Source organism: Homarus americanus, unplaced genomic scaffold (genome assembly GCF_018991925.1).
Source record: "Homarus americanus isolate GMGI-L3 unplaced genomic scaffold, GMGI_Hamer_2.0 scaffold20465, whole genome shotgun sequence".
NCBI classification, from domain to species: domain Eukaryota; kingdom Metazoa; phylum Arthropoda; class Malacostraca; order Decapoda; family Nephropidae; genus Homarus; species Homarus americanus.
This window is the reverse complement of record NW_024756914.1, coordinates 9,382,348-9,407,598: the sequence shown is the minus strand read 5'-3', so window position 1 is coordinate 9,407,598 and position 25,251 is coordinate 9,382,348. Positions and strand designations below refer to the sequence as shown.

The window sequence follows — 25,251 nt, the reverse complement described above, 5'->3', positions numbered from 1 at the left end:
GTGGCCAGATAGTGAGGGAGCTGGTGTGTGTGTGTGCACAGTATGGTGTAATGCATCTAGTGTCGCAGTATTATGTTAGTATTAAGATGCAAACATTGCTTGCTTCCTCTCGCTTTCAGCTAATGCAGCTGGCTAGCCCTCGTGGCAAACAAGGAAGCAACTTGCATAAATCTTCCCCTGCCAGTACACAGCCTCTTCACCATCAAGACTCTTGCTGTGCCTCCTCGTGGCAACACACAGGAGCTATACCAGCAGGGAATCTTGAAGTAGAAGTCGGCCCCAGGGGAATGGTGCATAGCCCCACTGGCAAGTGGACACGTCCTGGCGCCTACCAACCGCTGCCCCGCTACAGAGCTTCAACAAGACCCCAATGGTGGTATAGGCAGAAGAAGTGACCAACATGGGAACCCAACGACTACACCAGCGGATGAGGGCAATGCATGATGGACAGGCTACATACTAAGGCGAAACCCAACAAACTGGGCTATCGGCAGTCCATTGCAACTCTCCCTCTACCCAGTGGTTGCAACACTTGCACCAATGGATCAGGAAAAGGGAGAGCCAAGATGTGTGGTTGCACTCTGTGCTCCTGCCTCACCACATAAATCAACTCAAGTGCAGCCATCATCCAGCTCATCATACTCCTTATCATCATCAATCCCTTATACCCCCAAAGTTTTTTGGTGACGGACGGTGTGGCGACAAGGACAGGCAGAGATGACTTCCAGAAGTCTCTAGTCACATGGGCGGCACAAATAAGATGGTCGTTCATGCACTGGGATCAAGGCAGCAATGCAATCCGCTTCTGTCTGTGCGACTGCGCAGCCCTTTCCAGGAGCCACTCTGCTTACCCCACATGGGTAGGGGGCTAGAAAATGTGCCCTAAACATTGCCTGCTTAAAAATTCCAACCTTACTGGGCAACCGCACCCAGTAAGGTCATCCTTATGCGGTCGAAAACACAACTATAATCCCAGATTAAAACAAAAATAAACTATGTAACTTCTTATGGTCGCTACATGGAATGTCAAGACCCTTCTGGATACTGGCACAAATGAGCGTCCTAGAAGAAGAACCGCCCTTGTGGCAAAAGAGCTGTCCATGTATAACATTGATATAGCAGCCATTAGTGAGTCCCGGCTCCCAGACAAGGGTCAACTCACAAAACGGGAGTCTGGCTATACCTTCTTCAGGAAGGGTAAACTTGCTGCGGAGAGAAACCACATTTATGGAGTTGGCTTTGTCATCTACCAATCCATCCTACACAGGCTAACTGAAATGCCTGTTGGGATCAACGAGTGCCTCATGATGCTCTGAGTCCCAGTGAATCACTCACGTTATGCCTTTTTCATCAGTGCATACGCCCCAACACTGGATGACATCAAGGAGGCCTTTTACACCGACCTTGACAGAGTGCTAACCTCTATCCTCAGTGAAGACAAAGTTGCGCTTCTTGGTGACTTCAATGCCAGAGTTGGCAGAGATGCTGACAATTTGCAAGGAATCATAGGGAGAAATGGGCTAGGCAAGTGTAAACCCAATGGCCTACTCCTCCTCAGCAAGTGTGCTGCACACAACCTCACTATCACCAATACCTTGTTTAGGCAAGCTGACAAATTTAAGGGATCGTGACAATACCCATGATCCAAACACTGGCATCTCATTGACTACATCATTGTCAGAGAAAGAGATTACTGAGATGTCCTCATCACCCGTGCCATGTGTGGCTCAGACCACTGTGACACTGATCATCGGCTCATCAGAGCCAAGCTCTCACTTCACGTCGCCCCAAAAACGACGAAGGCAACAAGCCTCCAGAAGAACTTTTAACACAGTCTGGAGGATCCAGCGGTAGCACATGTTTTCAGAGAGCAGCTCGAACATGGGCTGCTAAACAATCTGACAACAAAAAACCCAAATCCCAGTGCTGAATGGGGTATTCTCGACAATGTCATGACAAAAACCTGCAGAGAAACCCACGGCCAGATTGAAAGAATACACCAGGGCTGGTTTGATGAAAAAGACCCGGAAGTCAATGTACTCGTTGATGATAAACATGCTGCTTTAACTGACCAAAGCTGATAACTTCTGCAAGAAGAAAGCGGTGGCCCAGCGCAACTTCGCAAACTAAAGAACGACTGGTTTAAAAATAAAACATGCGAAATGCAAAAACTTGCAGATCAACATAAGATGCGTGAATTTTGTATTCCACCAAAACATTTTATGGGACAATCACTCTGGCGCAGCCCCCTCCGTTCATCCGACGGTAACTCCCTAATTAAAGACGAAGAAGGCATCCGCCAGCGCTGGAAAGAGCACTACCATTCGTTGCTCAACCAAAACACCAATGTGGATGTCCTGACTACCCAGCAGGTCCCTCAGCATTCAGAGCTGACCCACCTCAGCTATCCTCCATCCCTGGATGAGGTAGCTGCCATTAAAACAGGTGAAAAACAACAAAACCTCAGGGCCTAATGGAATCCCAGCTGAGGTGCATAAAGCAGGAGGATCTTTGCTTACTAGCCATCTCCACTCTCTCCTAGAGAATATATGGGAAAAGGAGGAAATCCCCCAAGCTCTTAAAGACGCCTCCATTGTCAATATTTATAAGAACAAGGGAGACCAGTCAGACTGTGGCACCTACCGTGGGATCTTGCTGCTGTCCATAGCTGGCAAGATTAACGTTCGAGTCCTCCTAAACAGACGTCTTCCTGAGGCAGTAAACTTCCTATCAGAATCTCAATGTGGCATTAGACCATCATGTGATACCACAGACATGATCTTTGCTGTCCACCAGATACAGGAAAAGTGCAGAGAACAGCATCGTAACCTGTACATGGCTTTCATCGACCTAACCAAGGCCTTCGACTCGGTCAAAATGGAAGCCCTCTGGCAGACCCTCAGCCAGTTTGGCTGCCCACCAAAATTCATCTCCTTTGTGAGGCAACTCCACGATGGCATGAATGGAAGTGACCTGCACAACGGCATCCATCCAAAAGGGGGGTAAAACAAGGGTGTGTACTGGCCCCAACTCTCTTTTCCATTTTCTTGGCTGCCTTCCTTACTCATGCCAGTGCTAATTTTACTGGTGGGGTGAACATCGAGTAACGGGTGAAGGGTCTTTTCAACATAAGGCAACTCCAGGCAGGAACAAAGGTGTTGGCAGCTTCCATATTTAACTTTAGCATGCAGATGACTTCATCCTTGTCGCTCACACTGAACGTAGCCTACAGAAGATCCTGAACACCTACGCAGATGCGTATGTACACTTCAGTCTTGAGGTGAATGTATATAAGACTCGGATTCTCTTTCAACCTGCCCCTGGTTCAACCACACCTCCACCATCCATCCAGGTTAAAGTTATTACCCTCTCTAATGTTACCCACTATCAGTATCTCGGTTCCCACCTATCCACCACCGCAGACATCGATGAAGAGATTCAACATTGTAACAGATGTGCGTCTCAAGCCTTTGGCAGACTCCGCACCCATGTCTTCAGCTGTAGGGAGCTGAAATTATCTTCAAAGTTGCACATATATCAAGCAGTGGTCCTACCCACCCTGCTATATGGCAGTGAGACATAGGTCACTTATAGGAGACACCTCAAGGCACTTGAAACCTTTCACCAACACAGTCTATGTTCCATCTTCCGAGTTCGTTTGGAAGACAAGAGAACAAATGCCAGTATTCTCGCTGACACCAATTGTAGGATCATCGAGGCTACCATTATCCATGGACTGGCCATGTTACCTGCATGGATGACAGTAGACTGCCAAAGCAGGTACTTTTCAGTCACTTAACGAATGGCAAACGTAACACTGGCGAGCAAATGAAAAGGTATAAGGATAGTTTTAAGACAAACCTGAAAATGTGCCAAATCGACCCCCCTCACCTGGGAGACGATTACTCCACACCATAATGCTTGGAGGAGCTTCACACGAGAAGGTGTCAATACTTTTGAGTTAGCCTGACTGCAAATCGAGGCAGATAAGCGCCAACGCCGGAAAGACGCTGCCGCCACCCCTCCTGCACTAGATGTAGCCCAACACATGTGCAACATCTGTGGACGACCCTGCCGGTCCCGTAATAACCTCTCTAGTCACCTCAGAACTCGCCAACAAAGATGACATCCTAAGTAACTCATACCATTTTATCATAGCTGGATGAACGTCATACTCGATACTGAGTGACAGCAAAGTAGTAGTAGTGTGTGTGAGTGTGTGTGTGGGTATTTATTTGCTTGTTTAAAAATAAGGAAGATGCCATATGATAAAGTTAATGCTACATAAGAGAGATGTTACCTGGAAACAAAGTACAGGTGATAAGAGAGAAAGAGAAGCTAAGAGAGAGTGAGGGTGAGAGGTAATGACCCTCAATAAGGACTTGTTTAATATGTGGTTATATGTGCTAATGCTTTTTTTTTTTCCAAACATCTCTGAAAATTATTACAGTATGTTGTCACTTCATGTCGGATTTTCCATCCATTTAGTCAAGGCAGCGAGACAAACAGAGGACATCAACTGCTACCCGGTGACGAATCATCGGGATGTGGGACAGTGGAGAGCTGTCAGGAAAAATTGCCATTGTGACAGGTGCCTAAGCGGTGACCGTCGACAGAGGGATTCAACGGTGGTAGTGGGGGTTCTCTTAATACCAAGCCTCATACTGGGAGACCACGAGTTACCACGAGCCAAGGTGTCACTCGTGTACAGGACATCATACAGGAGTAACCCCAAAGCTGTCTGCAGTTCAGGTCATTCGGGATCTGCAGTATCCTTATCATCCGCGAACCCCGAGACGCATCCATGAAAACGGCAAAACCAAACAAAGATTCAGTGCTGCAAATCATGAGTCACACTACACTACACTGTACTACACTACTCACCCCATGTCATTTTTGTCTACATCTTCCATCTCAATGTCCATGTCATTGGAGTCGTGTGAGTGGGAGTTGCTGTTCACCATGTGGCCACTATTAGCCATTGTCGTTATTGGAGCAGAGTTTATGTTATTCTGCATTTCACTTCCGGGAGGCACTAGAAATATAGAATGGACTCTGTTTTAGGTACAAACCAATAGCAAGAACTATAATTATGTGATTCATACTGAAATTGTTCACAACTGTACAGTATTCAAACTAGCCATTACCCATTTGTTATTTAGAAATCAAACTTTTTATTACCATGGACACAACTGTGCCCAGGAACCAACCAGCATCCATGAAAACTACTTTTTAATTATTCTCCTACAGCAATATATTGTCTGATGCTTAGCTAACACAATGCTGGCAGCAATGATCTACAAGAATAGGATAATCACTGGGAAAGCATGACCTCACTGTTGTACTCATTTACCACAAGGGAAGATATGCTGATCATGTTATTGCAACGGCCTCAAGACCTAAACCTAATCATGTTAAAATAACTTACCACTTGAAAACACTTGAGAGCTGTGCGATGCTGAAACACAGTACTATACAGAGCAAAAGAATTATATACACCCAAACCTTTTTCTCAAGGACTTACACCTAACCTAACCGACTGTATCTTTTAGATTCTTATCGTACTTATGGTATTTTATCTCAACCTGAAAATCCCTGAAAGTATGGTACAATATATCACAACACACTGTACTCCCACTTGCTAAGTTCTGTCAATACTGGACTCAATGAATTATTTGGGTTATCATATACTTGTAGGCATAACATTATACCTCCTCCACACAGACACACACACACACAAAGCCTTGTTTATAGTTATTCAGATCCTCACCATCAGGGAAGGGGTAAAATACCTCTGAGTTACGCAAGGACATACTGTACTGGTTTTACACTTGAAGAGTAACCACCGCTGTTCCCTACCCATCTCTGACATCATCACTGGATCATGTGACATCTCTGTCTTCTATTGGTAAGTGTTGCAAAGTTAACATTTATCATTTACTATATTAAACATAACTGAACTACAAAACAAATAAATGGACCTACAGTATACACCAATGTGTTTGCAAAAAGGTTTACTGCCCACTAAACTTCAATACTTGTACAATCTGCAGGCATACTACACTATGTTAAAACAGTAATTACCTAATATCACACAGTTCCTCTAAATTGTAAGCACCCTGTACAGTACTTACATAAATGGACAACTATATAAGTCACCATTTACAAATACTTGACCATCAACTGGATATTCTAAATCCTTTCATGTTAACTATTTTGTGTTTATTTACATCCCAATGGTACATTAATGTCATTTCCCAACTGGAGAACTACAATTCATTATTTGTATCCTTACCATGAACTACAATATAAGCTTGAGACAAAACACAACCATCAATTATATTTACTTTTTTTATTTATACCTTAAGTCTGAACTTGGATTTATCTACTATACTGTACATGATTTGACAATTTATGAGTTAATTTATTGAGTCATTTGGGAGAGCATCAGTACAGTGGGAGGAACTACACTTTGCTGCCATCATTCAGTCCACACATAAACAAATCTGGATACAAAAGGTCTACATTAAAGAGCCTTTACAGCATAAATAGAGAGATTATACATATTCATAATTTTGTTATTCCATCTCATATGAATAATTAAATTATACAGCAAAAAGGTGTATAAAACTAAAAATCTTAATTTTTGTTACCCCTTTAAGCAAGTGTAAAATTGAGACATACTGTAGAGTACTGTACCATACTGCCACAATCATGTTACAGTACTGTACTGGTAGTATAATAACTTACTCATGGGTCTGTTTGGCATGCTGGGAGCCATGCTGACTGGTGGTGGCATGGCACCTATGAGAGGCTGCCCTAAGATGGAAGATACTGGTGGATGTACACCCAGTGGTGGAAGGCCTAATGGTGGTGGTACTCCCATAGGAGGAAGGTTTTGTGGTACAAAGCCCTGAGGAAGTGGAGGCATCCCACCATGACCATGACCATGACCATGACCGTGACCGTGACCAACCTGAGGCGCTGTCGATAAACAATAATATTACTTGTGATTTATTCAGCTAAGTGAGAAATGGGTAAATGGGTTACTAAGAACCTTTTCAAAACTTCCAATTAAGTATAATGTTCTCACACTAATGGGGGTCTTCAAACAAAAGTTTTGCATTATCACCACCACTATCAATAATAATAATAATAATAATAATAATAATAATAATAATAATAATAATAATAATAATAATAATAACAATAATAATAATAATAACAATAATAACAATAACAACAACAACAACAACAACAACAACAACAACAATAATAATAATAATAACATAATCTATTGTGGTTCACATTCCACCAACTGTATAAACGAATCTCATGAACATATCAACACCTGATTTTCTGGTAAGAAAGCACGAGTTTTACCATATTAAGACCCACATTTATAAGTACAGGCATTCCTTGAACAAATAAGTAGCAGTACAGAAGGTTAATGATGATAATGAATGTCCTGAATAAGATTTTTTTATTACTAGATTAAAGTAAATCAAATATCTAGAATGTGTGGTAATATTTTTTTCTCAAATAATGTACAACTGTTCATTATAACAGAAGCATAAGCAAAAAGTATTGATACAAATATATTTCTAAGTCGAGCAGTTATTTGTGGTGTCGTTGGTCCAATGAATAATTAACAACATTAAGATCCGGACAAACAAAGGAGTGCCAAAGCCGACTGGCCGGACGTTGGAGAATTAGTTCTCATTCATGACGACGGCCCAAGAGTATATTGGAAAACGGGAATCGTCATTAATTTGTTTAAAGGAACGGATGAAATTTATAGAGTACAGTAGTACAGTTGGCCCTTCACATACGCGGGTTTAGCATACGAGGATATAAATATCACGGATTACTTACGGAGAATATTCCTGTACATTGGAAATGGTGAAGTACATTGAATCGCCTTGTGACACATACCATATACACCCAGCTCCCTCACTCCAGTCATTCTCGCAGTAACCACGGCATTGACATCAGCATTGTGGTCAACCCTGATTTTTTACCAAAAATCGTTAATTTATGATACTCCTTGTTTATAGGTCGACTAGGATTTTTGAGAGTATTGGAACAACAAAACCTCCAGTAAAACACTCTGCCTCCTATAAACTGAGGCTGCCGTGCCTAAACACAGAGTGCGAGCAAATTGTTTTACATTTATTATCTGAGCACTTTACACTGAAAGCCTTATTAGTTTCAATAAAAAATATTGTATATTTCCATTCAAGTATTTATTCAAGTCAAATTAGGAGAGGGAATATTGTTGTAATACAACAGTTTTTTAACTGAAGACCAGTACTAAACACTAATGTGCAACAATTTTTTTATCTCTTAAGCAAAATATATGACATTTATATTCAAATTATTGGCTGTCTTGCAAGAGTTCCAGCAATGCAAATTATAATCTCTAACATTAGTCTGAGATATTGTATAAGATAAAAACTGTAAACCTAATAAACCCCCAGCTAAGCAGATGAGGGAGGGCGGAGCCAGCCAGCGAGGTGGGGGGTTGAGGTGATATGTTTGACAGTTTGGGCGAAGGTCTCTGTGTGTTTATTTAACAGTCCTACTCACGGCTTCTCTCATTTTAAAATACCAGTGAAACCAAACAGGAGAATATAATTAGCATTGCTGGGATTCTTCAACAAGATGTTGAATAACAGCTTATCTTTCTAATTTAGACTAGACATAAAAATTTTAGTACCGTAATGAAATTAGTACATGTACACTCAACTTTGCACTAAGGTCATTTATTTCTTTTAGTCTTGATTATTGTGTGCATGTAAATGGATGAAAATAAATAAGAAAGAGAATTTATGTAAATCTACCCCCAAAATACAGTTGAAAACTTTATACTGTATTATAAAATGTACTACACAGTATTATACACTAATGTACTACATTTTTAAATCTTGAGCAAAATATATGAAGTTTATGTTCAAATTATTGGCTGTCTTGCAAGGATTCCAGCAATGCAAATTATAATCTCCTAACTTCAGTCTGAGATATTATATAAAATAAACACCTTAAAGAATAGAAAGTTATCACCAATCTTTTGTCTGGGAACACAAGGAGGGAGGTAGCCAGCATGGGGGGGGACAGGAGGGAGGTGGAGGTGGGAGTGAGAGTGTGGTGTTTGTTTATTTATTTGAGATAAGATGTGACAGTTAGTAGCTGAGGCTTACTGTTTATTTATTATTCATAGTGACTAAGCTCTTCTCGCAATTTGCCACCCAAATGACCTGGTGAATATAACACATTGCTGGGATTCTTGTAAGATAAGGTTATTTGAATACCTCTCAAACAATCTATATTTACGAACCTCTTTCAATTTAACTACGTAATCATTCCAGTACATGTACAGTACAGGTTTGTTCCACGGTAAAATCTTTTGAACAACAAGCGAAAGTCATTGTTTTCGTCATAATTTTTATCCACTACGACTGTATGTCGTGGGTCATTTTCAGCAAAATATTACAATTCCATATTTATTTCACGAGAATATATTCATTCAGTCACAGTTAAGGTAAAATATACTTGTGATGTAACGTTTAATGAAAATACCCGGTATTTAGAAATACGGTGTCGTAGTTTTCTTTGTTTCAAATTTAATTAACAAGATTGATGTTTCAAATGTAATGAACAAGAATTTATGTACAGTATCTATAAATAAACTTTAAAATGAATACTTTATGTTTTTACACATCGTCCTGTGCATACCATACCATGCATTTGGCTACTGGGCTTGCTATGATGGCCTTAAAGAAATCTGCCCTGGCAACATACCCGACCTCCACAGCTGGTGGTGCTTGGTCGTTCCATTGTTTACTGGTAGTTACTGGTAAATATTTTTCAGCCTCATGAAACTATTACCCGTTTGAAATTAGGCCCCAATTTTCTGCCAAATAATTTAGTCTTAAACCTCGAACTATACACAGGTATATGGTAATAAGACATGGGGGCAGGGTTTTTAGGGAGGGCAGCAAAAGTACACAGATCTTTTACATTTATATATACAGTAGTACCCCGATTTACACGGTCAATTGAACCCACAGGGTAAGGTGGAAAGTGAAAACCGCGTAAAGTGAACAACAGATGGGATTAATTCCAATAAGGCACAATACCTATGTTGTAGTAAAAATAACATCTAAATTTTATGATGGTATGCTCACACAATTAATATTTAAGAGAAATACAGTCGCCAGGTTAATGTCCATTCAAATAATGGACACAAACCATCTTCCCAGTCAACCTCGCTACGCGGTCCCACATTCCGCGGTCCCACGTTTACGCGGTACCCTGCGAAACCGAATGCTCACATTCATGATGCGTGTACCCCTTTCAGCGGAGGCGGCTGGCGAGCCTCGCCATTTTGGATCAAACCTCCGCCATCTCTCCACCATCCGCCATGTTGTGTAGCTGCGTGACAGCGCCTAAGGTGAGTCATCAAAACATTACCGAGTTCTTCACCCGCACCCACCACAGCCCAAGTCAGTGATAGTGATAATTATAGTGAGGATATGGACTTATATGGACTTTGAGGGTTTGACAAAGAGGCCCTGCAAGCCTCTGTGGTGGATAGTGATACAATTGATACAAGTGATACAGGTGAGGGCCAATAATCTGCCCTCTGCCTCGGAACCAACCCCCATCCCGTGTGCCCAGCCATCTTTTCTACTAATGTAAGTGTTAAAAACCTAATATTATTGATATTTCTCTTAATTATTAATTGTTGTGCATACCATAAAAATTAAGAAGTTATTTTTACTACAATTAGGTATTGTGTCTGAAAAAGTGGAGTTTGGGGATTCGGCCCGTCTCTATTTCAATTAATCCCATATGTTATGTTGTTCACTTTACGCGTTTCTCACTTTCTGCGATTACCCTGTGGGTTGAATTAACAGCGTAAAGTGAGGGTTCTATCTGCACGCCGCGCATGCATGCCTTACGCTACGCACACACACACACACACACACAGAAGACCAAATGGATAAATGGATAAATGGATAAATTATACCCCACCACGGCTCACCACCACTTCTTCCCGAGAAGTCCGTCAAGATCTCACCCAGCTGACTTGCCCTGGATCACACCTCGGATCAAAAGACTTATGCAACAGAGACAGAGCCTTTCATCTCAATGACCACATCCGCTACAGGTCACCGCCCAAGACATCAATCGTTTAAAGAAGTCCCACTACCCAACCAAATTACAACACCTGAAGCAGACCAACATCAGTCAATGGTATGGTAAGCTTAAAGAACTCTGTGGACTAAACAATAAGACAACCCCTCCTTCCTTAGCCATCTCACTAATGTTGACGCAGCTGAGCAAACAAATAACCATTTCGCTACTATATGCCAGGCGGCTCCCACGACTGCAACCACTCTCCTGCTTACCTACCAGCCCCCTTCCCACTGACTTAGTAGAGGAATTTGACGTAGCAAAAGCGCCTGGACAAACTAAATTAAAACGTCTACCCCATTGACTTACCAATGAAACTATTCAAGGAGTTCTCCCGGGCTTGCTAAACCCTCTGCTCCATCATCAATGCTTCTCTCAGTCAAGCCAGATGCCCAGCTGACTGGAAGACCTCTTATGTATCACCAGTGCCCAAGTCAACCAGCCCACAATCCTTAAATCAGCTACGACCTATTGCAATCCCCCAATACCCAGCCTAATCTGTGAAAGTTTTGTGTTTGACTGGGCTTATGCTGATATTGCAGGAGTCGTAGACCCTCAGCAATTTGGCAACATGAAAACTTCCTCCACCACTCACTGTCTTGTCAGCTTTCTCGTTACATATACCGCCATCTCGGCGAAACGTCTGTAGCTGTACTTCATGATTTCACTAAAGCGTTAGACCTAAATGCGATACAATATAATCATAAACAAAGCTATTGACCTCGGGAGAAGTCTCATACCATGACAGACTTCCTCAGTGACCGCGTAAGCTGTGCGCTTCGAGGGGCTGTCTCAACCTTTCAGTCACTCACCGTGGCGTCCACCAGCACGCTGGAAATATCGACGACTCCACCATTGGGATCAGCGTCAACAATTCTGCTCCCAACTATACCGCCCTTTCAGGATTTATTGACCAGTCTCCAAAACTGGGCCACCAACAACCATGTCACCATCAACCATACCAAGACCATGGTTATGCACATCAACCTCTCCTCCGACATTGTCCCACCTCCTTCCATTACCCTAGGTCCGAACACACCCAGGTTGTAGATTCCACGAAGCTCCTCGAGGTCACCATAGACAACAAACTAAATTGGAAACCACACGTCAGTGAAGTTGTCAAATCCTCCAGTTTCCGTCTCCACCTCCTCCGCCGACTGTCCCTCGGAGTTCCCGACACGAAGCTCTCACAGTGTATACACAACATTCATACTTCCCAAGCTCACCCATGCCTCCCCACCTGGTCTTCCTCCCAAATGCCACACAACGAACACCTAGAAAAGTGCAAAAGAGGGCATGCAAGATTATTCTCTCCCCTTCCTACTCCACATATCAAGAAGTGCTCAACACACTGACCCTTCTACTCTCACTGACCATCACCACGGCCTCATCTGCAAATTTGGTAAGAAGCTTCTACATCATCCCCGACACGCCCCTACTACCACCTGAGATCCCTGTCCGAGAATTGCTGTTCGACACCACAACCAGATCCAGCCCATACGCGGCACTTAACTGATCGCTATAAGAACAGCCCAGTCCCAACCATTAAAAATTATCAATAACATGTAATAAATCAGTGTATTCACTCACAGTAAACACTGCTCCCTACACTGTCACTATGTTGAAATGAACTGTAGTTTGAGCTGATCCCCATCTAAGTTACATATGTCTTATTTGTGTCACTTATGTCACTTTGTATATTATTTGTAATTGCGAACTCCATTCCCCAAATATGTAACTGTATATTTTCAGCCTTCTGGCTGCCAAGCTCTTTCAATAAAACCGTTAATTATTATTATTATATATATATATATATATATATATATATATATATATATATATATATATATATATGTATGTATGTATGTATGTATGTATGTATGTATGTATGTATGTATGTATGTATGTATGTATGTATGTATGTATGTATGTATGTATGTATGTATGTATGTGTATGTATGTATGTATGTATGTATGTATGTATGTATGCATGTATGTATGTATGTATGTATGTATGCATGTATGTATGTATGTATGTATGTATGTATGTATGTATGCATGTATGTATGTATGTATGTATGTATGTATGTATGTATGTATATATATATATATATATATATATATATATATATATATATATATATATATATATATATATATATATATATATATATATATATATATATATATATATATATATATATATATATATATATATATGAGAGAGAGAGAGAGAGAGCTTACGTGGCATGTTCGGGAGACCGAAGGGTGGCGGCAACATTGTTGGTGGTAGACCCGGGGCACTGGTGGGTAATATGTCCTTCTCTTTGTACATCTTGTGATTTTTCTACAGGTGGTGGCGGCATTGGTGGTAGAGGTGCCACAATTTCTCGACTATTTGTGTTGGGTGGGTGACCGGGAGGCACTCCAATAGGTACAAAACCTGGGGGTGGTCCAGGGGGCGCTCCTTCCAAGCCATAACGCCCTAAGAGACCAATTTCCAAATTAATTTACATACAAAAAGCAATAAAAAAATCCAGAATCTCCCTATGATTACATAACAAGTTTCTGAACAAATATAGGCAGAACTAAGTTTGAAGTACAAGAGTTATTAGCATGAGGTTTACTTTTGATGGTTAGGGATTTATTATTGACACTAATTTCAGTCAAACTGAACATATATGATTTAATTCTGGCCAGTTCATGAACATCTTTCCACTGATGAAACTGTACAATGTGAAGAGTGGGAGTTCATGGGAAACCAGTGCCTTCAAAAGGTGAAATACAAATACAGTCCTTATAGAATTGAGGTAGTGTACTGCAAGCATTGATGGACCACCAAGATGTGCCCCAACCACATTATAGAGGTAACCTCATGAGGTCTTATAAGAAGTTTGAAACAATAAAGTACTGTATGGTCCACAAGACTGACTTGAATCATTTAATATTTGTCCAAAACCATAAAATCTGTTTAATTAGGAGCAGTTTTTAAAATGACCTTGCAAGCAAAAAAAGCGAAGGTCACAAGCTGGCTTGTAAGATCAAACGTCAGCAAAAACGCACAAATTCAAGTCAAATCCATTATAACTCTGACAAAAGGTGTTGTCGTAATGTTGTCCAGAAACACACATATACCTTCTCCTTACACATACACCAAGCATTTGCCACTTACAATGGCTAAATCACCCACCATGCCATGGCAAACTCCATGGGATCCAAACCCCGAGAAAAAAAGACAAATACTGATTCCTAAACTTATCTTAGGCATACCCTCTCTTCCAAAGACTATGTAAGACCACCCAAGTGAGGCATTACAACACTTAGTTGTGAATCAAGCAGCAAGGTGTTCATATCCTGAGTGTAGTGTAGTGTAATGTAATGTAGTGTAGAGTAGAGTAGTGTAGAATAGTGTAGTGTAGAATAATGTAGTGTAGTGTAATGTAATGTAGTGTAGAGTAGAGTAGTGTAGAATAGTGTAGTGTAGAATAATGTAGTGTAGTGTAATGTAATGTAGTGTAGTGTAGTGTAGAGTAATGTAGTGTAGTGTAGAGTAATGTAGTGTAGTGTAGTGTAGTGTAGTGTAGTGTAGAGTAGAGTAGGGTAGAATAGTGTAGTGTAGAATAATGTAGTGTAGTGTAATGTAATGTAGTGTAGTGTAGAGTAATGTAGTGTAGTGTAGAGTAATGTAGTGTAGTGTAGAGTAATGTAGTGTAGTGTAGAGTAATGTAGTGTAGTGTAGTGTAATGTAGTGTAGTGTAGAGTAATGTAGTGTAGTGTAGAGTAATGTAGTGTAGTGTAGTGTAGTGTAGTGTAGTGTAGTGTAGTGTAGTGTAATGTAGTGTAGTGTAGTGTAGAATAGTGTAGTGTAGTGTAGTGTAGTGTAATGTAGTGTAGTGTGTAGAGTAATGTAGTGTAGTGTAGAGTAATGTAGTGTAGTGTAGTGTAGTGTAGTGTAGTGTAGTGTAGTGTAGTGTAGAGTAATGTAGTGTAGTGTAGAGTAGTGTAGAATAGTGTAGTGTAGTGTAGTGTAGTGGAGTGTAATGTAATGTAGTGTAGTGTAGAGTAATGTAGTGTAGTGTAGAGAATGTAGTGTAGTGTAGAGTAATGTAGTGTAGTGTGAGTAATGGTAGTGTAGTGTAGAGTGTAGTAGTGTAGTGTAGTGTAGTGTAATTGATAGTGTAGTGTAGAGAGAGTAGAATAGTGTAGTGTAGTGTAGTGTAATGTAATGTAGTGTAGTGTAGATAATGTAGTGTAGTGTAGAGTAGTGTAGTGTAGTGTAGTGTAGTGTAGTGTAGTGTAGAGTACTGTAGTGTAGTGTAGTAGAGTAGTGTAGAGTAGTGTAGAGTAATGTAATGTAGTGTAATGTAGTGTAGTGTAGTGTAGTAGTGTAGTGTAGTGTAGTGTAGAGTAGTGTAGAGAATGTAGAGTAGTAGTGTAGTGTAGTGTAGTGTAATGTAATGTAGTGTAGTGTAGTGTAATTAATGTAGTGTGTGTGTAGTGTGTAGTGAGTAGTGTAGAGTAGTAGAGTAGTGTAGAATAGTGTAGTAGAGTAGTGTAGAGTAGTGTAGAGTAGTAGTGTAGTGTAGTGTAATGTAATGTAGTGTAGTGTAGTGTAATTAATGTAGTGTAGTGTAGTGTGTGTAGTGTAGAGTAGTGTAGTGTAGTGTAGAGTAGTGTGTGTAGTGTAGTGGTGTAGTGTAGTGTGTAGTGTAGTGTAGTGTAGAGTAGTAGTGTAGTGTAGAGTAGTGTAGAGTAGTGTAGTGTAGTGTAGTGTAGTGTAGTGTAGAGTAGTGTAGAGTAGTGTAGAGTAGTAGTGTAGTGTAGAGTAGTGTAGTGTAGTGTAGTGTAGTGTAGTGTAGTGTAGTGTAGTGTAGTGTAGTGTAGTGTAGTGTAGTAGTGTAGTGTAGTGGTGTAGTGTAGTGTAGTGTAGTGTAGTGTAGTGTAGTGTAGTTGTTAATTTAACAAGGATTCTCTTCCTAACATAGACAGTGAATTAAGTGTGTGTTGTCCAGTACACAGCATCATGGAGACACTACTGAAAATAATAAACACGTCCATAATGTAAGTGGTGGAGTGAATTATTTCAATGGGAACACAGGCAACGGTGTAGCTACAGCATCACCTGTTGAGGTCAGGGAGAAAAGGATAACCGAGAGGGTAGAAAATTGAGACAGGGGTTGAGAGGGTAGGACAGTGTTTTAAGGTTGTTCACTAAAGCAGCAAGCATGACTGACAGGGAAAACCTATTCAGAATGGGCTCCAAATTCTTCAGTTGATGGTTTGAGTAGAACCCAACTTTTAGGGGGATCCTTAATCAAGCACCAGGATAAGGACTTTTGTGAGAGGCAGAGGTGGAGGCATAAACATATTATGATTTCCAGGTACAAATATTTGATACTATTCAAACATCAACAAGAAGCTTTATATGGTAGGTCAGAGGTGGTATATATTGCTCAATAATAAGTTCACATTAATTGGTAAGCAGCGTCTGATATACTTTTCTAAATACTAATGCACAGTCCAGTAATGATCAATGTAAATATCACCATTCTTATTAAAATGATGACAATAAACAAAAGAACAATCTATATGGTAGGAAGAAGACAATACTGTACAAGTCCTATATAGTAGGTAGCTACCAAACAGGGAGGTACTGGGAAGATATTGGAAGCATAATGTGTTGTAGACCCTGCTGCCATATGACCAAGTCCCAGGTTGATGATCTGACTTTCTGCCTCATTCACACACAATTGCAGGGTCTCAATTGTTTCTCTTACTATTGACAACACAACAGACATATTTTTTTTAATTTATGTATTTCTTTTATAGTCCTTTATTATTATTATTACAGTATTATTATTATTATTATTATTATTATTATTATTATTATTATTATTATTACAGTGTTGTTATTACCCTATACCCGGGTGGGCTAATGCCTGTAAAAAAAAAAATATATATATATATATATATACAATGCCCGCCTACTTGGTTTTTACATACTTAGCGTTTTATCATATCTGATTGCCTATGAAATAGACTTTTCCTTAACCGGATTTTTTTTCACATATGTGGTGAGTGTCCCAAACAAGGAAGGCCTTTATTTTAATTTGCTTACCATACCCCATACCCTGTATTTGCCTGCTGGCTCATAAAATTAAAATACAAGTGCACAGCCAGAATATAATTTACATTGCTGGAATTCTTACAATTTGATGATCATTTTGAAAGTAAACATCATAGATTTTGCATTAGACATACAAATTTTAGATCTAATGTAAGTATTTTGTTTACTCTGAGTAAATATGTTATCTTTTGTACAAAATATATGACATTTATATTCAAAATATTCCTGGTCTTACAAGGAATCCAGCAATGTCAATTATATTATCCTAACTTTAGTTTGAGGTATTATTTATTAAAATTTAGTGGTTTTCCCACACATCTCCTTGGGACGGTTGGTGGGGGGTGGGGGGGGGAGGGAGGGTCCGACCGACCATCTGTTACCCCGTGAAGAATATTTTTTTTTTATTATTAACTGAAGATATTTGTTTTAGCTCATAAAATTCATACAAATTACCCGGTCAGAATATAGTTTACATTGCTGGAATTCTTATAATTTGATGATCATTTTGAATATAAACATATATTTTGCATTAGACATACAAATTTTAGATAAAATGTTTTCTCTAGTAAATATGTTATCTTTTGTGCAAAATATATGACATTTATATTCAAAATATTCCTGGTCTTACAAGGAATCCAGCAATGTCAATTATATTATCCTAACTTTAATCTGAGGTATTATTTAATACAAAATGTTAAAATTTATTTTTTTCACCCACTCTTCTCTTGAAGGGACGATTGGTGGGGGGTGGGGGGGAGGGTTGGGACTGACCGCGCGGTTGGAAGAGGGGGGAGGCAAGGTGGGGTACTTTGATTGACAGATAGTGTCCTGAAGAATATTTTTTTTTTATTAACTGAAGATATTTGTTTTAGCTCATAAAATTCATACAAATTTAGTGGTTTCCCCCAAAAATTTCTCAGAGAGGGAAGAGCCAGCAGTGTAGTGTGAGAAGAGGGGGAGGGAGTCGAGTCCATTATTTGAATGGACATTAACTTGGCGACTGTATTTCTCTATTTCTCTTAAGTATTAATTGTGTGCATGTACCATCACAAAATTAAGATGTTATTTTTACTACAACATAGTTATGTGTCTTCAAAAAGTGGTGTTTGGGGGTCGGGCCGGTTTCTATTGGAATTAATCCCATATGTTCTGTTGTTCACTTAACGCGGATTTCACTTAACACGGGACCCTCTGGGTTCGGCTGACCTCACAGTGGCACAATTGTGTGTATATATATATATATATATATATATATATATATATATATATATATATATATATATATATATATATATATATATATATATATATATATATATATATATATATATATATATATATATATATATATATATATATATATATATATATATATATATATATATATATATATATATATATATATAGGGTTGAATATAGGAAAGTCATCCAGCCATAAAAATTGTTTCAATATGCCTGATGGTGAACAGTGCACCACCTTACCAGGTAATACTGTACTACTAACCCACGGTATGGGTGATGGTAACATGATGGGTATATTCCTAACATGTACTGTACTGTGAAGAGTGAATCTATGTAAAGTTAATCTAATAATCCAACAAGAAAACATGTAAAAGATGTACATTTGGATATGTACAGTATAATGTGCTTTACAAAGTGACATACAGTACTGTATGTACAGTAATTATTCCTTACAACAGAATTCCTTTAACCTCTCAGCTTCGGAGCCTGAGACACATATGTGCATGAAAACTTACACTCAGCCTTGGAGGTTTTTGCCAAAAAATTTATATATTTTTGGGCTCATTTCACTGCCATGGAATTGTTTTATTAATTGTAATGGGGTCTCTTCTAGCATAAAATTGTCTGAAAAATTGTATGAAATCATAAAAATTGAAAATTCTTGAAATTTAAGCCACTTTTTTTAGTACAGTATAAGTTGAAAAGGTAGGAAAATGTTTAGTAAATCTAGATTTCCATTCACATTTTGCTTGTATTATTGTGTTCACTGATGTGTACTACTATATACCATAATAAAGAAGAAAGCCTGTAGAATATTGTGGTATAAGGAAAAATAATATAACACCAAAACTCATGGAATAATTATAGGAGCAGCCTCCTCTAGCTCTAATGGCCAGAGTCACACTGGCTTCATGCTGCACTGCCATGCACACAATGACCAAGACCATCTCGGGGAAGGTGATAAGGCCGACACAAAGAAAAGGACGTCTGTCAAATGGCGTCCAAAGTTCAGTCAGTTTTGAGTTATTTGAAAATATAGCCCATTGGACGTGTGCCGCAAGGCTGAGCCTAAGTTTTTTTTTTCCTTTTATGTTCGATCATGCGAGGCCGAGAGGGTTAATGGAAGTTCAATTTAACGGAAAGAATTTATGTCGGTGCAGTACTTCTGTTTGTAATAGTTGGAGGGAGTTTCCAGTAAGGCCCACATTGGCTGTGATCATTGTTTGAGGTGATCAGTCAGTTTGTTGCCTCACCCACATTGTGTCTTGTGGGGGTCTCTTCTGCCGCCATGTGTGCACACTGCACACACTGAGTGCTCCTGTCACCACCCCTAGTGAGTGCTAAACCCAGTAACAGACCTGTACTGTCTCTCTCAATTGTACAAAAACTAACAATTTTACTGGTTATTTTTTTACTTATTTTGTTTGTATCCTGTATGTACTATACAGGTACAGCATAGTGCAGTGCAGTGCAGTACAGTGCAGTGCAATACAGTGCAGTAGTGTAATACAGTGTATTGCACTACAGAGTACAGTGTAATAGTGTAGTGCAGTACAGTGCAGTGCAATACAGTGAAGTACAGTGTAATACAGTGTAGTGCAGTATAGAGTACAGTGTACACAGTAAAGTATAGCACAGAACAGCGTAATACAGGGCAGTACAGTATAGAGTACTTGTACAGTGTAAAACAGTGAAGTGCAGTACAGTATAGTACAGTACAGTACAGTGTAATAGTGCAGTACAGTGTAATACATTGTAGTACAGTATAGTACAGTACAGAGCAGTGTAATACAGTGCAATACAGTATAGTGCAGTACAGTACAGAGCAGTATAGTAAGCATTATAGTGCAGTACAGAGCAGTGTAATACAGTGCAGTACAGTATAGTGCAGTACAGTATAATACAGAGCAGTGTAATACAGTGCAGTGCAATGCAGTACAGTATAGTGCAGTGCAGTACAGTATAGTGCACTGTAGTGCAGTATAGTGTAGTGCAGTGTAATACAGTGCAGTACAGTATAGTGCAATGCAGTACAATATAGTGCAGTACAGTACAGTGCAGTGCAAACAGCAGAAACATAGGCAGTATAGTAGTAATACAGTACATAGTAGTAATATAGTACAGTACAGGCAGTAATACAGTACAGTATAGAGCAGTGTATGTACAGTACAGTACAGAGCAGTGTACAGTACAGTACAGAGCAGTGTAATACAGTACAGTACAGAGCAGTGTAATACAGTACAGTACAGAGCAGTGTAATACAGTACAGTATAGTACAGCGCAGTGTAATACAGTACAGTATAGTAGAGCAGTGTAATAGTACAGTATAGTACAGAGCAGTGTAATACACACAGTACAGAGCAGTGTAATACAGTAAGGTACAGAGCAGTACAATACAGAGTTATGTACAGTACAGTATAGTACAGAGCAGTGTAATACAGCACAGTACAGATAGTACAGAGCAGTGTAACAGTACAGCATAGTACAGAGCAGTGTATACAGTACAGTACAGTATACAGTACAGAGCAGTGTACACAGCACATAGTACAGAGCAGTGTAATACAGTACAGCATAGTACAGAGCAGTGTAATACAGTACAGTATAGTACAGAGCAGTGTAATACAGTACAGTATAGTACAGAGTAGTGTATAGTACAGTACAGTATACAGTACAGTATCAGAGCAGTGTAATACAGTACAGCATAGTACAGAGCAGTAATACAGTACAGCATAGTACAGAGCAGTGTATACAGTACAGTACAGTATACAGTACAGTACAAACAGTGTAATACAGTACAATATAGTACAAACAGTGTAATACAGTACAGCATAGTACAGAAACAGTGTAATACAGTACAGCATAGTACAAACAGTGTATACAGTACAATATAGTACAGAGCAGTGTAATACACAGTACAGTATACAGTACAGTACAGAAACAGTGTAATACAGTACAACATAGTACAGAGCAGTGTAATACAGTACAGTATAGTACAGAGCAGTGTATCAGTACAGTACAGTATAAGTACAGTACAGAGCAGTGTATACAGTACAGCATAGTACAGAGCAGTGTAATACAGTACAGTATAGTACAGAGCAGTGTAATACAGTACAGCATAGTACAGAAACAGTGTAATACAATACAGTATTAACAGTACAGTACAAACAGTGTAATACAATGCAGCATAGTACAGAACGCAGTGTAATACAATGCAAGTATAGTACAGACAGTGTAATACAGTACAGTACAAACATAATGAAACAGTGTAATACAATTCAGCATAGTACAAGCAGTGAAATACAGTACAGTATAGTACAAACAGTGTAATACAATGCAGCATAGTACAGAGCAGTGTAATACAGTACAGCATAGTACAGAACAGTGTAATACAATAGCAATTGCAATTATACAGTACAGTACAGAGCAGTGTAATAAGTACAGTATAGTACAAGAGCAGTGTAATACAGTACAGCATAGTACAGAGCAGTGTATACAGTACAGCATAGTGAAACAGTGTAATACAGTACAGTATAGTACAAACAGTGTAATACAGTACAGTACAGTGTACACAGTACAACGTTATCAGTACAACAATGAAACAGTGTAATACAGTACAGTATAGTACAGAGAACGTGTAACAGTACAGTACAGTATACAGTACAATGCAAACAGTGTAATACAATACAACATAGTACAAACAGTGTAATACAATGCAATAGTACAAGCAGTGTAATACAATTACAGTATATACTGAAACAGTGTAATACAATGCAATACAGTATACAGTACAACAATGCAAACAGTGTAATACAATACCATAAAATGCAAACGATATGCAATAATTATAGTACAGAGCAGTGTAATACAGTGCAGTACAGTATAGTACAGAGCAGTGTAATACAATGTATAGTACAGAGCAGTGTAATACAGTACAGCATAGTACAGAGCAGTGTAATACAGTACAGCATAGTACAGAGCAGTGTAATACAGTACAGCATAGTAGAGCAATTATAATACAGTACAGCATAGTACGACAGTGTAATACAGTACAGCATAGTACAGAGCAGTGTATACAATACAGTACAAGTATAATACAATTACAGTATAGTAAGTAATATGTACAGTACAGTATAGTACAGGCAGTGTAATACAAGTACAGCATAAGTACAAAGCAGTGTAATACAGTACAGCATAGTACAGAGCAGTGTAATACAGTACAGTATAGTACAAACAGTGTAATACAAGTACAGCATAGTACAGACAGTGTATACAGTACAACATAGTACAGAACAGTGTAATACAGTACAGTACAGTATACAGTACAGTACAGTACAGTATAGTACAGAACAGTGTAATACAGTACAGCATAGTACAGAGCAGTGTAATACAGTACAGTACAGTATACAGTACAGTACAGTACAGTATAATTACAGAGCAGTGTAATACAGTACAACTAGTACAAACAGTATAATACAGTACAAGTACAATATACAGTACAGTACAGTACAGTATAGTACAAACAGTAATACAGACAGTACAGTATACAGTACAGTACAGTATAAAACAAACAGTGTAATACAGTACAGCATAAACACAAACAGTGTAATACAGTACAGCATAGTACAAACAGTGTAATACAAAATACAGTACAATGCTGATACAAGTACAGTATAGTACAAACAGTGTAATACAGTACAGTATAGTACAAACAGTTAATACAATACAGTATAGTACCAGAAGCAGTGTATACAGTACAACATAGTACAAACAAGTGTAATACAGTAGTTAGTACAAGAGCAGTGTAATACAGTACAGTATAGTACAGAGCAATTAAATACTGACAGCATAGTACAGAGCAGTGTAATAGTACAGCATAGTACAGAGCAGTGTAATACAAGTACAGTATAGTACAGAGCAGTGTAATACAGTACAGCATAGTACAGAGCAGTGTAATACAGTACAGTATAGTACAGAGCAGTGTAATACAGTACAATATACAGTACAGTACAGAAACAGTGTAATACAGTACAGCATAGTACAAAACAGTGTAATACAGTACAGTATAGTACAGAGCAGTGTAATACAGTACAAGTACAGTATAGTACAAACAGTGTAATACAGTACAGCATAGTACAAACGAATGTAATACAGTACAGCATAGTACAGAGCAGTGTATACAGTACAACATAGTACAAACAGTGTACAATACAGCATAGTCAGGCAATTATGTGCAATTATAGTACAGAGCAGTGTATACAGTCGCATAGTACCAGAGCAGTGAATACAGTACAGATATAGTACAGAGCAGTGTAATACAATTACAGCATAGTACAGAGCAGTGTAATACAGTACAGCATAGTACAGAAACAGTGTAATACAAGTACAGCATAGTACAGAACAGTGTAATACAGTACAGTATAGTACAGAGCAGTGTAATACAGTACAGTACAGTATACAATGTACGAGCAGTGTAATACAGTACAGCATAGTACAGAGCAGTGTAATACAGTACAGCATAGTACAGAGCAGTGTAATACAATACAACATAGTACAGAACAGTGTAATACAATTCAAGTATAGTACAGAAACAGTGTAATACAGTACAGCATAGTACAGAAACAGTGTAATACAGTACAGTACAGTATACAATACAGTACAAACAGTGTAATACAGTACAGTATAGTACAGAGCAGTGTAATACAGACAGTATAGTAAGAGCAGTGTAATACAGTACAGCATAGTACAGAGCAATTAATAATACAGTACAGTATAGTACAGAGCAGTGTAATACAGTACAGCATAGTACAGAGCAGTGTAATACAGTACAGTACAGTATACAGTACAGTACAAACAGTGTAATACAGTACAGTATAGTACAAACAGTGTAATACAGTACAGCATAGTACAGAGCAGTGTAATACAGTACAATATAGTACAAACAGTGTAATACAGTACAGTATAGTACAGAGCAGTGTATACAAGTACAGCATAGTACAGAAACAGTTGTGTACAATGCAATATACAGTACAGTACAGTACAATATAATGTACAAACAGTATATACAGTACAACATAGTACAAGCAATGTAATACAGTACAACATAATACAGAGCAGTGTAATACAGTACAGTACAGTACACTAAGATGGTTAATGTTAACTCCGGAGTTCTTGGCATTGTCTGACGTTTTTGCCAGTTCTGACAGATGCTAGGTAGTACAGTACTGTAGCACAACACCCTCTCAGTCTCACAGTATTTTTATGAGTGGTTTGTGACAGTCTATTGTTTTATATTTTTTTTTACGGGATTAGCCCACCCGGCACAGGTCACTGACCCACACTACATCCTTGACCACCGGAAGGTCAAGACGCACCTGGCGCCTCGGAGCAGCCAGGTCAACTGTTGTTGGCCCATACCAACCCCCTCCCTGAACCCTCCTCCCACCGAATATCAACAAGCTGCCAGAAGTTACAATTTATTTAGAAAGGAACGGAACCAGTGTTAAACAGAGGTGAACAGTGCTAAGTCAGTGAGAACAACTCAACAGTAACAGTCGCACTCCAAGTTAACCTTCACACAGTGAGGTCCCAGTACCCAGTGACATGCCATGAGACCTAACAACAACCAGCGATGTGTTAATCCTTTCACGAGAAGGCCTAAGACCAAACCTCACTCATATAACACA

At 39.1% G+C, this 25,251-nt stretch overlaps 1 protein-coding gene across 1 annotated transcript in view; it reads right to left on the bottom strand.

The window, feature by feature from the left end:
• Positions 1-13,714, bottom strand: part of LOC121857307 (pre-mRNA 3' end processing protein WDR33-like) — a 70,086-nt gene extending 56,372 nt beyond the window's left edge. Inside the window, exons 1-3 of the mRNA XM_042353296.1 lie at positions 13,444-13,714; positions 6,751-6,984; positions 4,885-5,035 (exon numbers count right to left, since the gene is read on the bottom strand). Of these exons, the coding sequence (XP_042209230.1) occupies positions 4,885-5,035; positions 6,751-6,984; positions 13,444-13,534 (476 nt within the window). The 5' untranslated portion in view covers positions 13,535-13,714. The remainder of the gene's footprint in view (positions 1-4,884; positions 5,036-6,750; positions 6,985-13,443) is intronic.
• Positions 13,715-25,251: the final 11,537 nt, after the last annotated feature.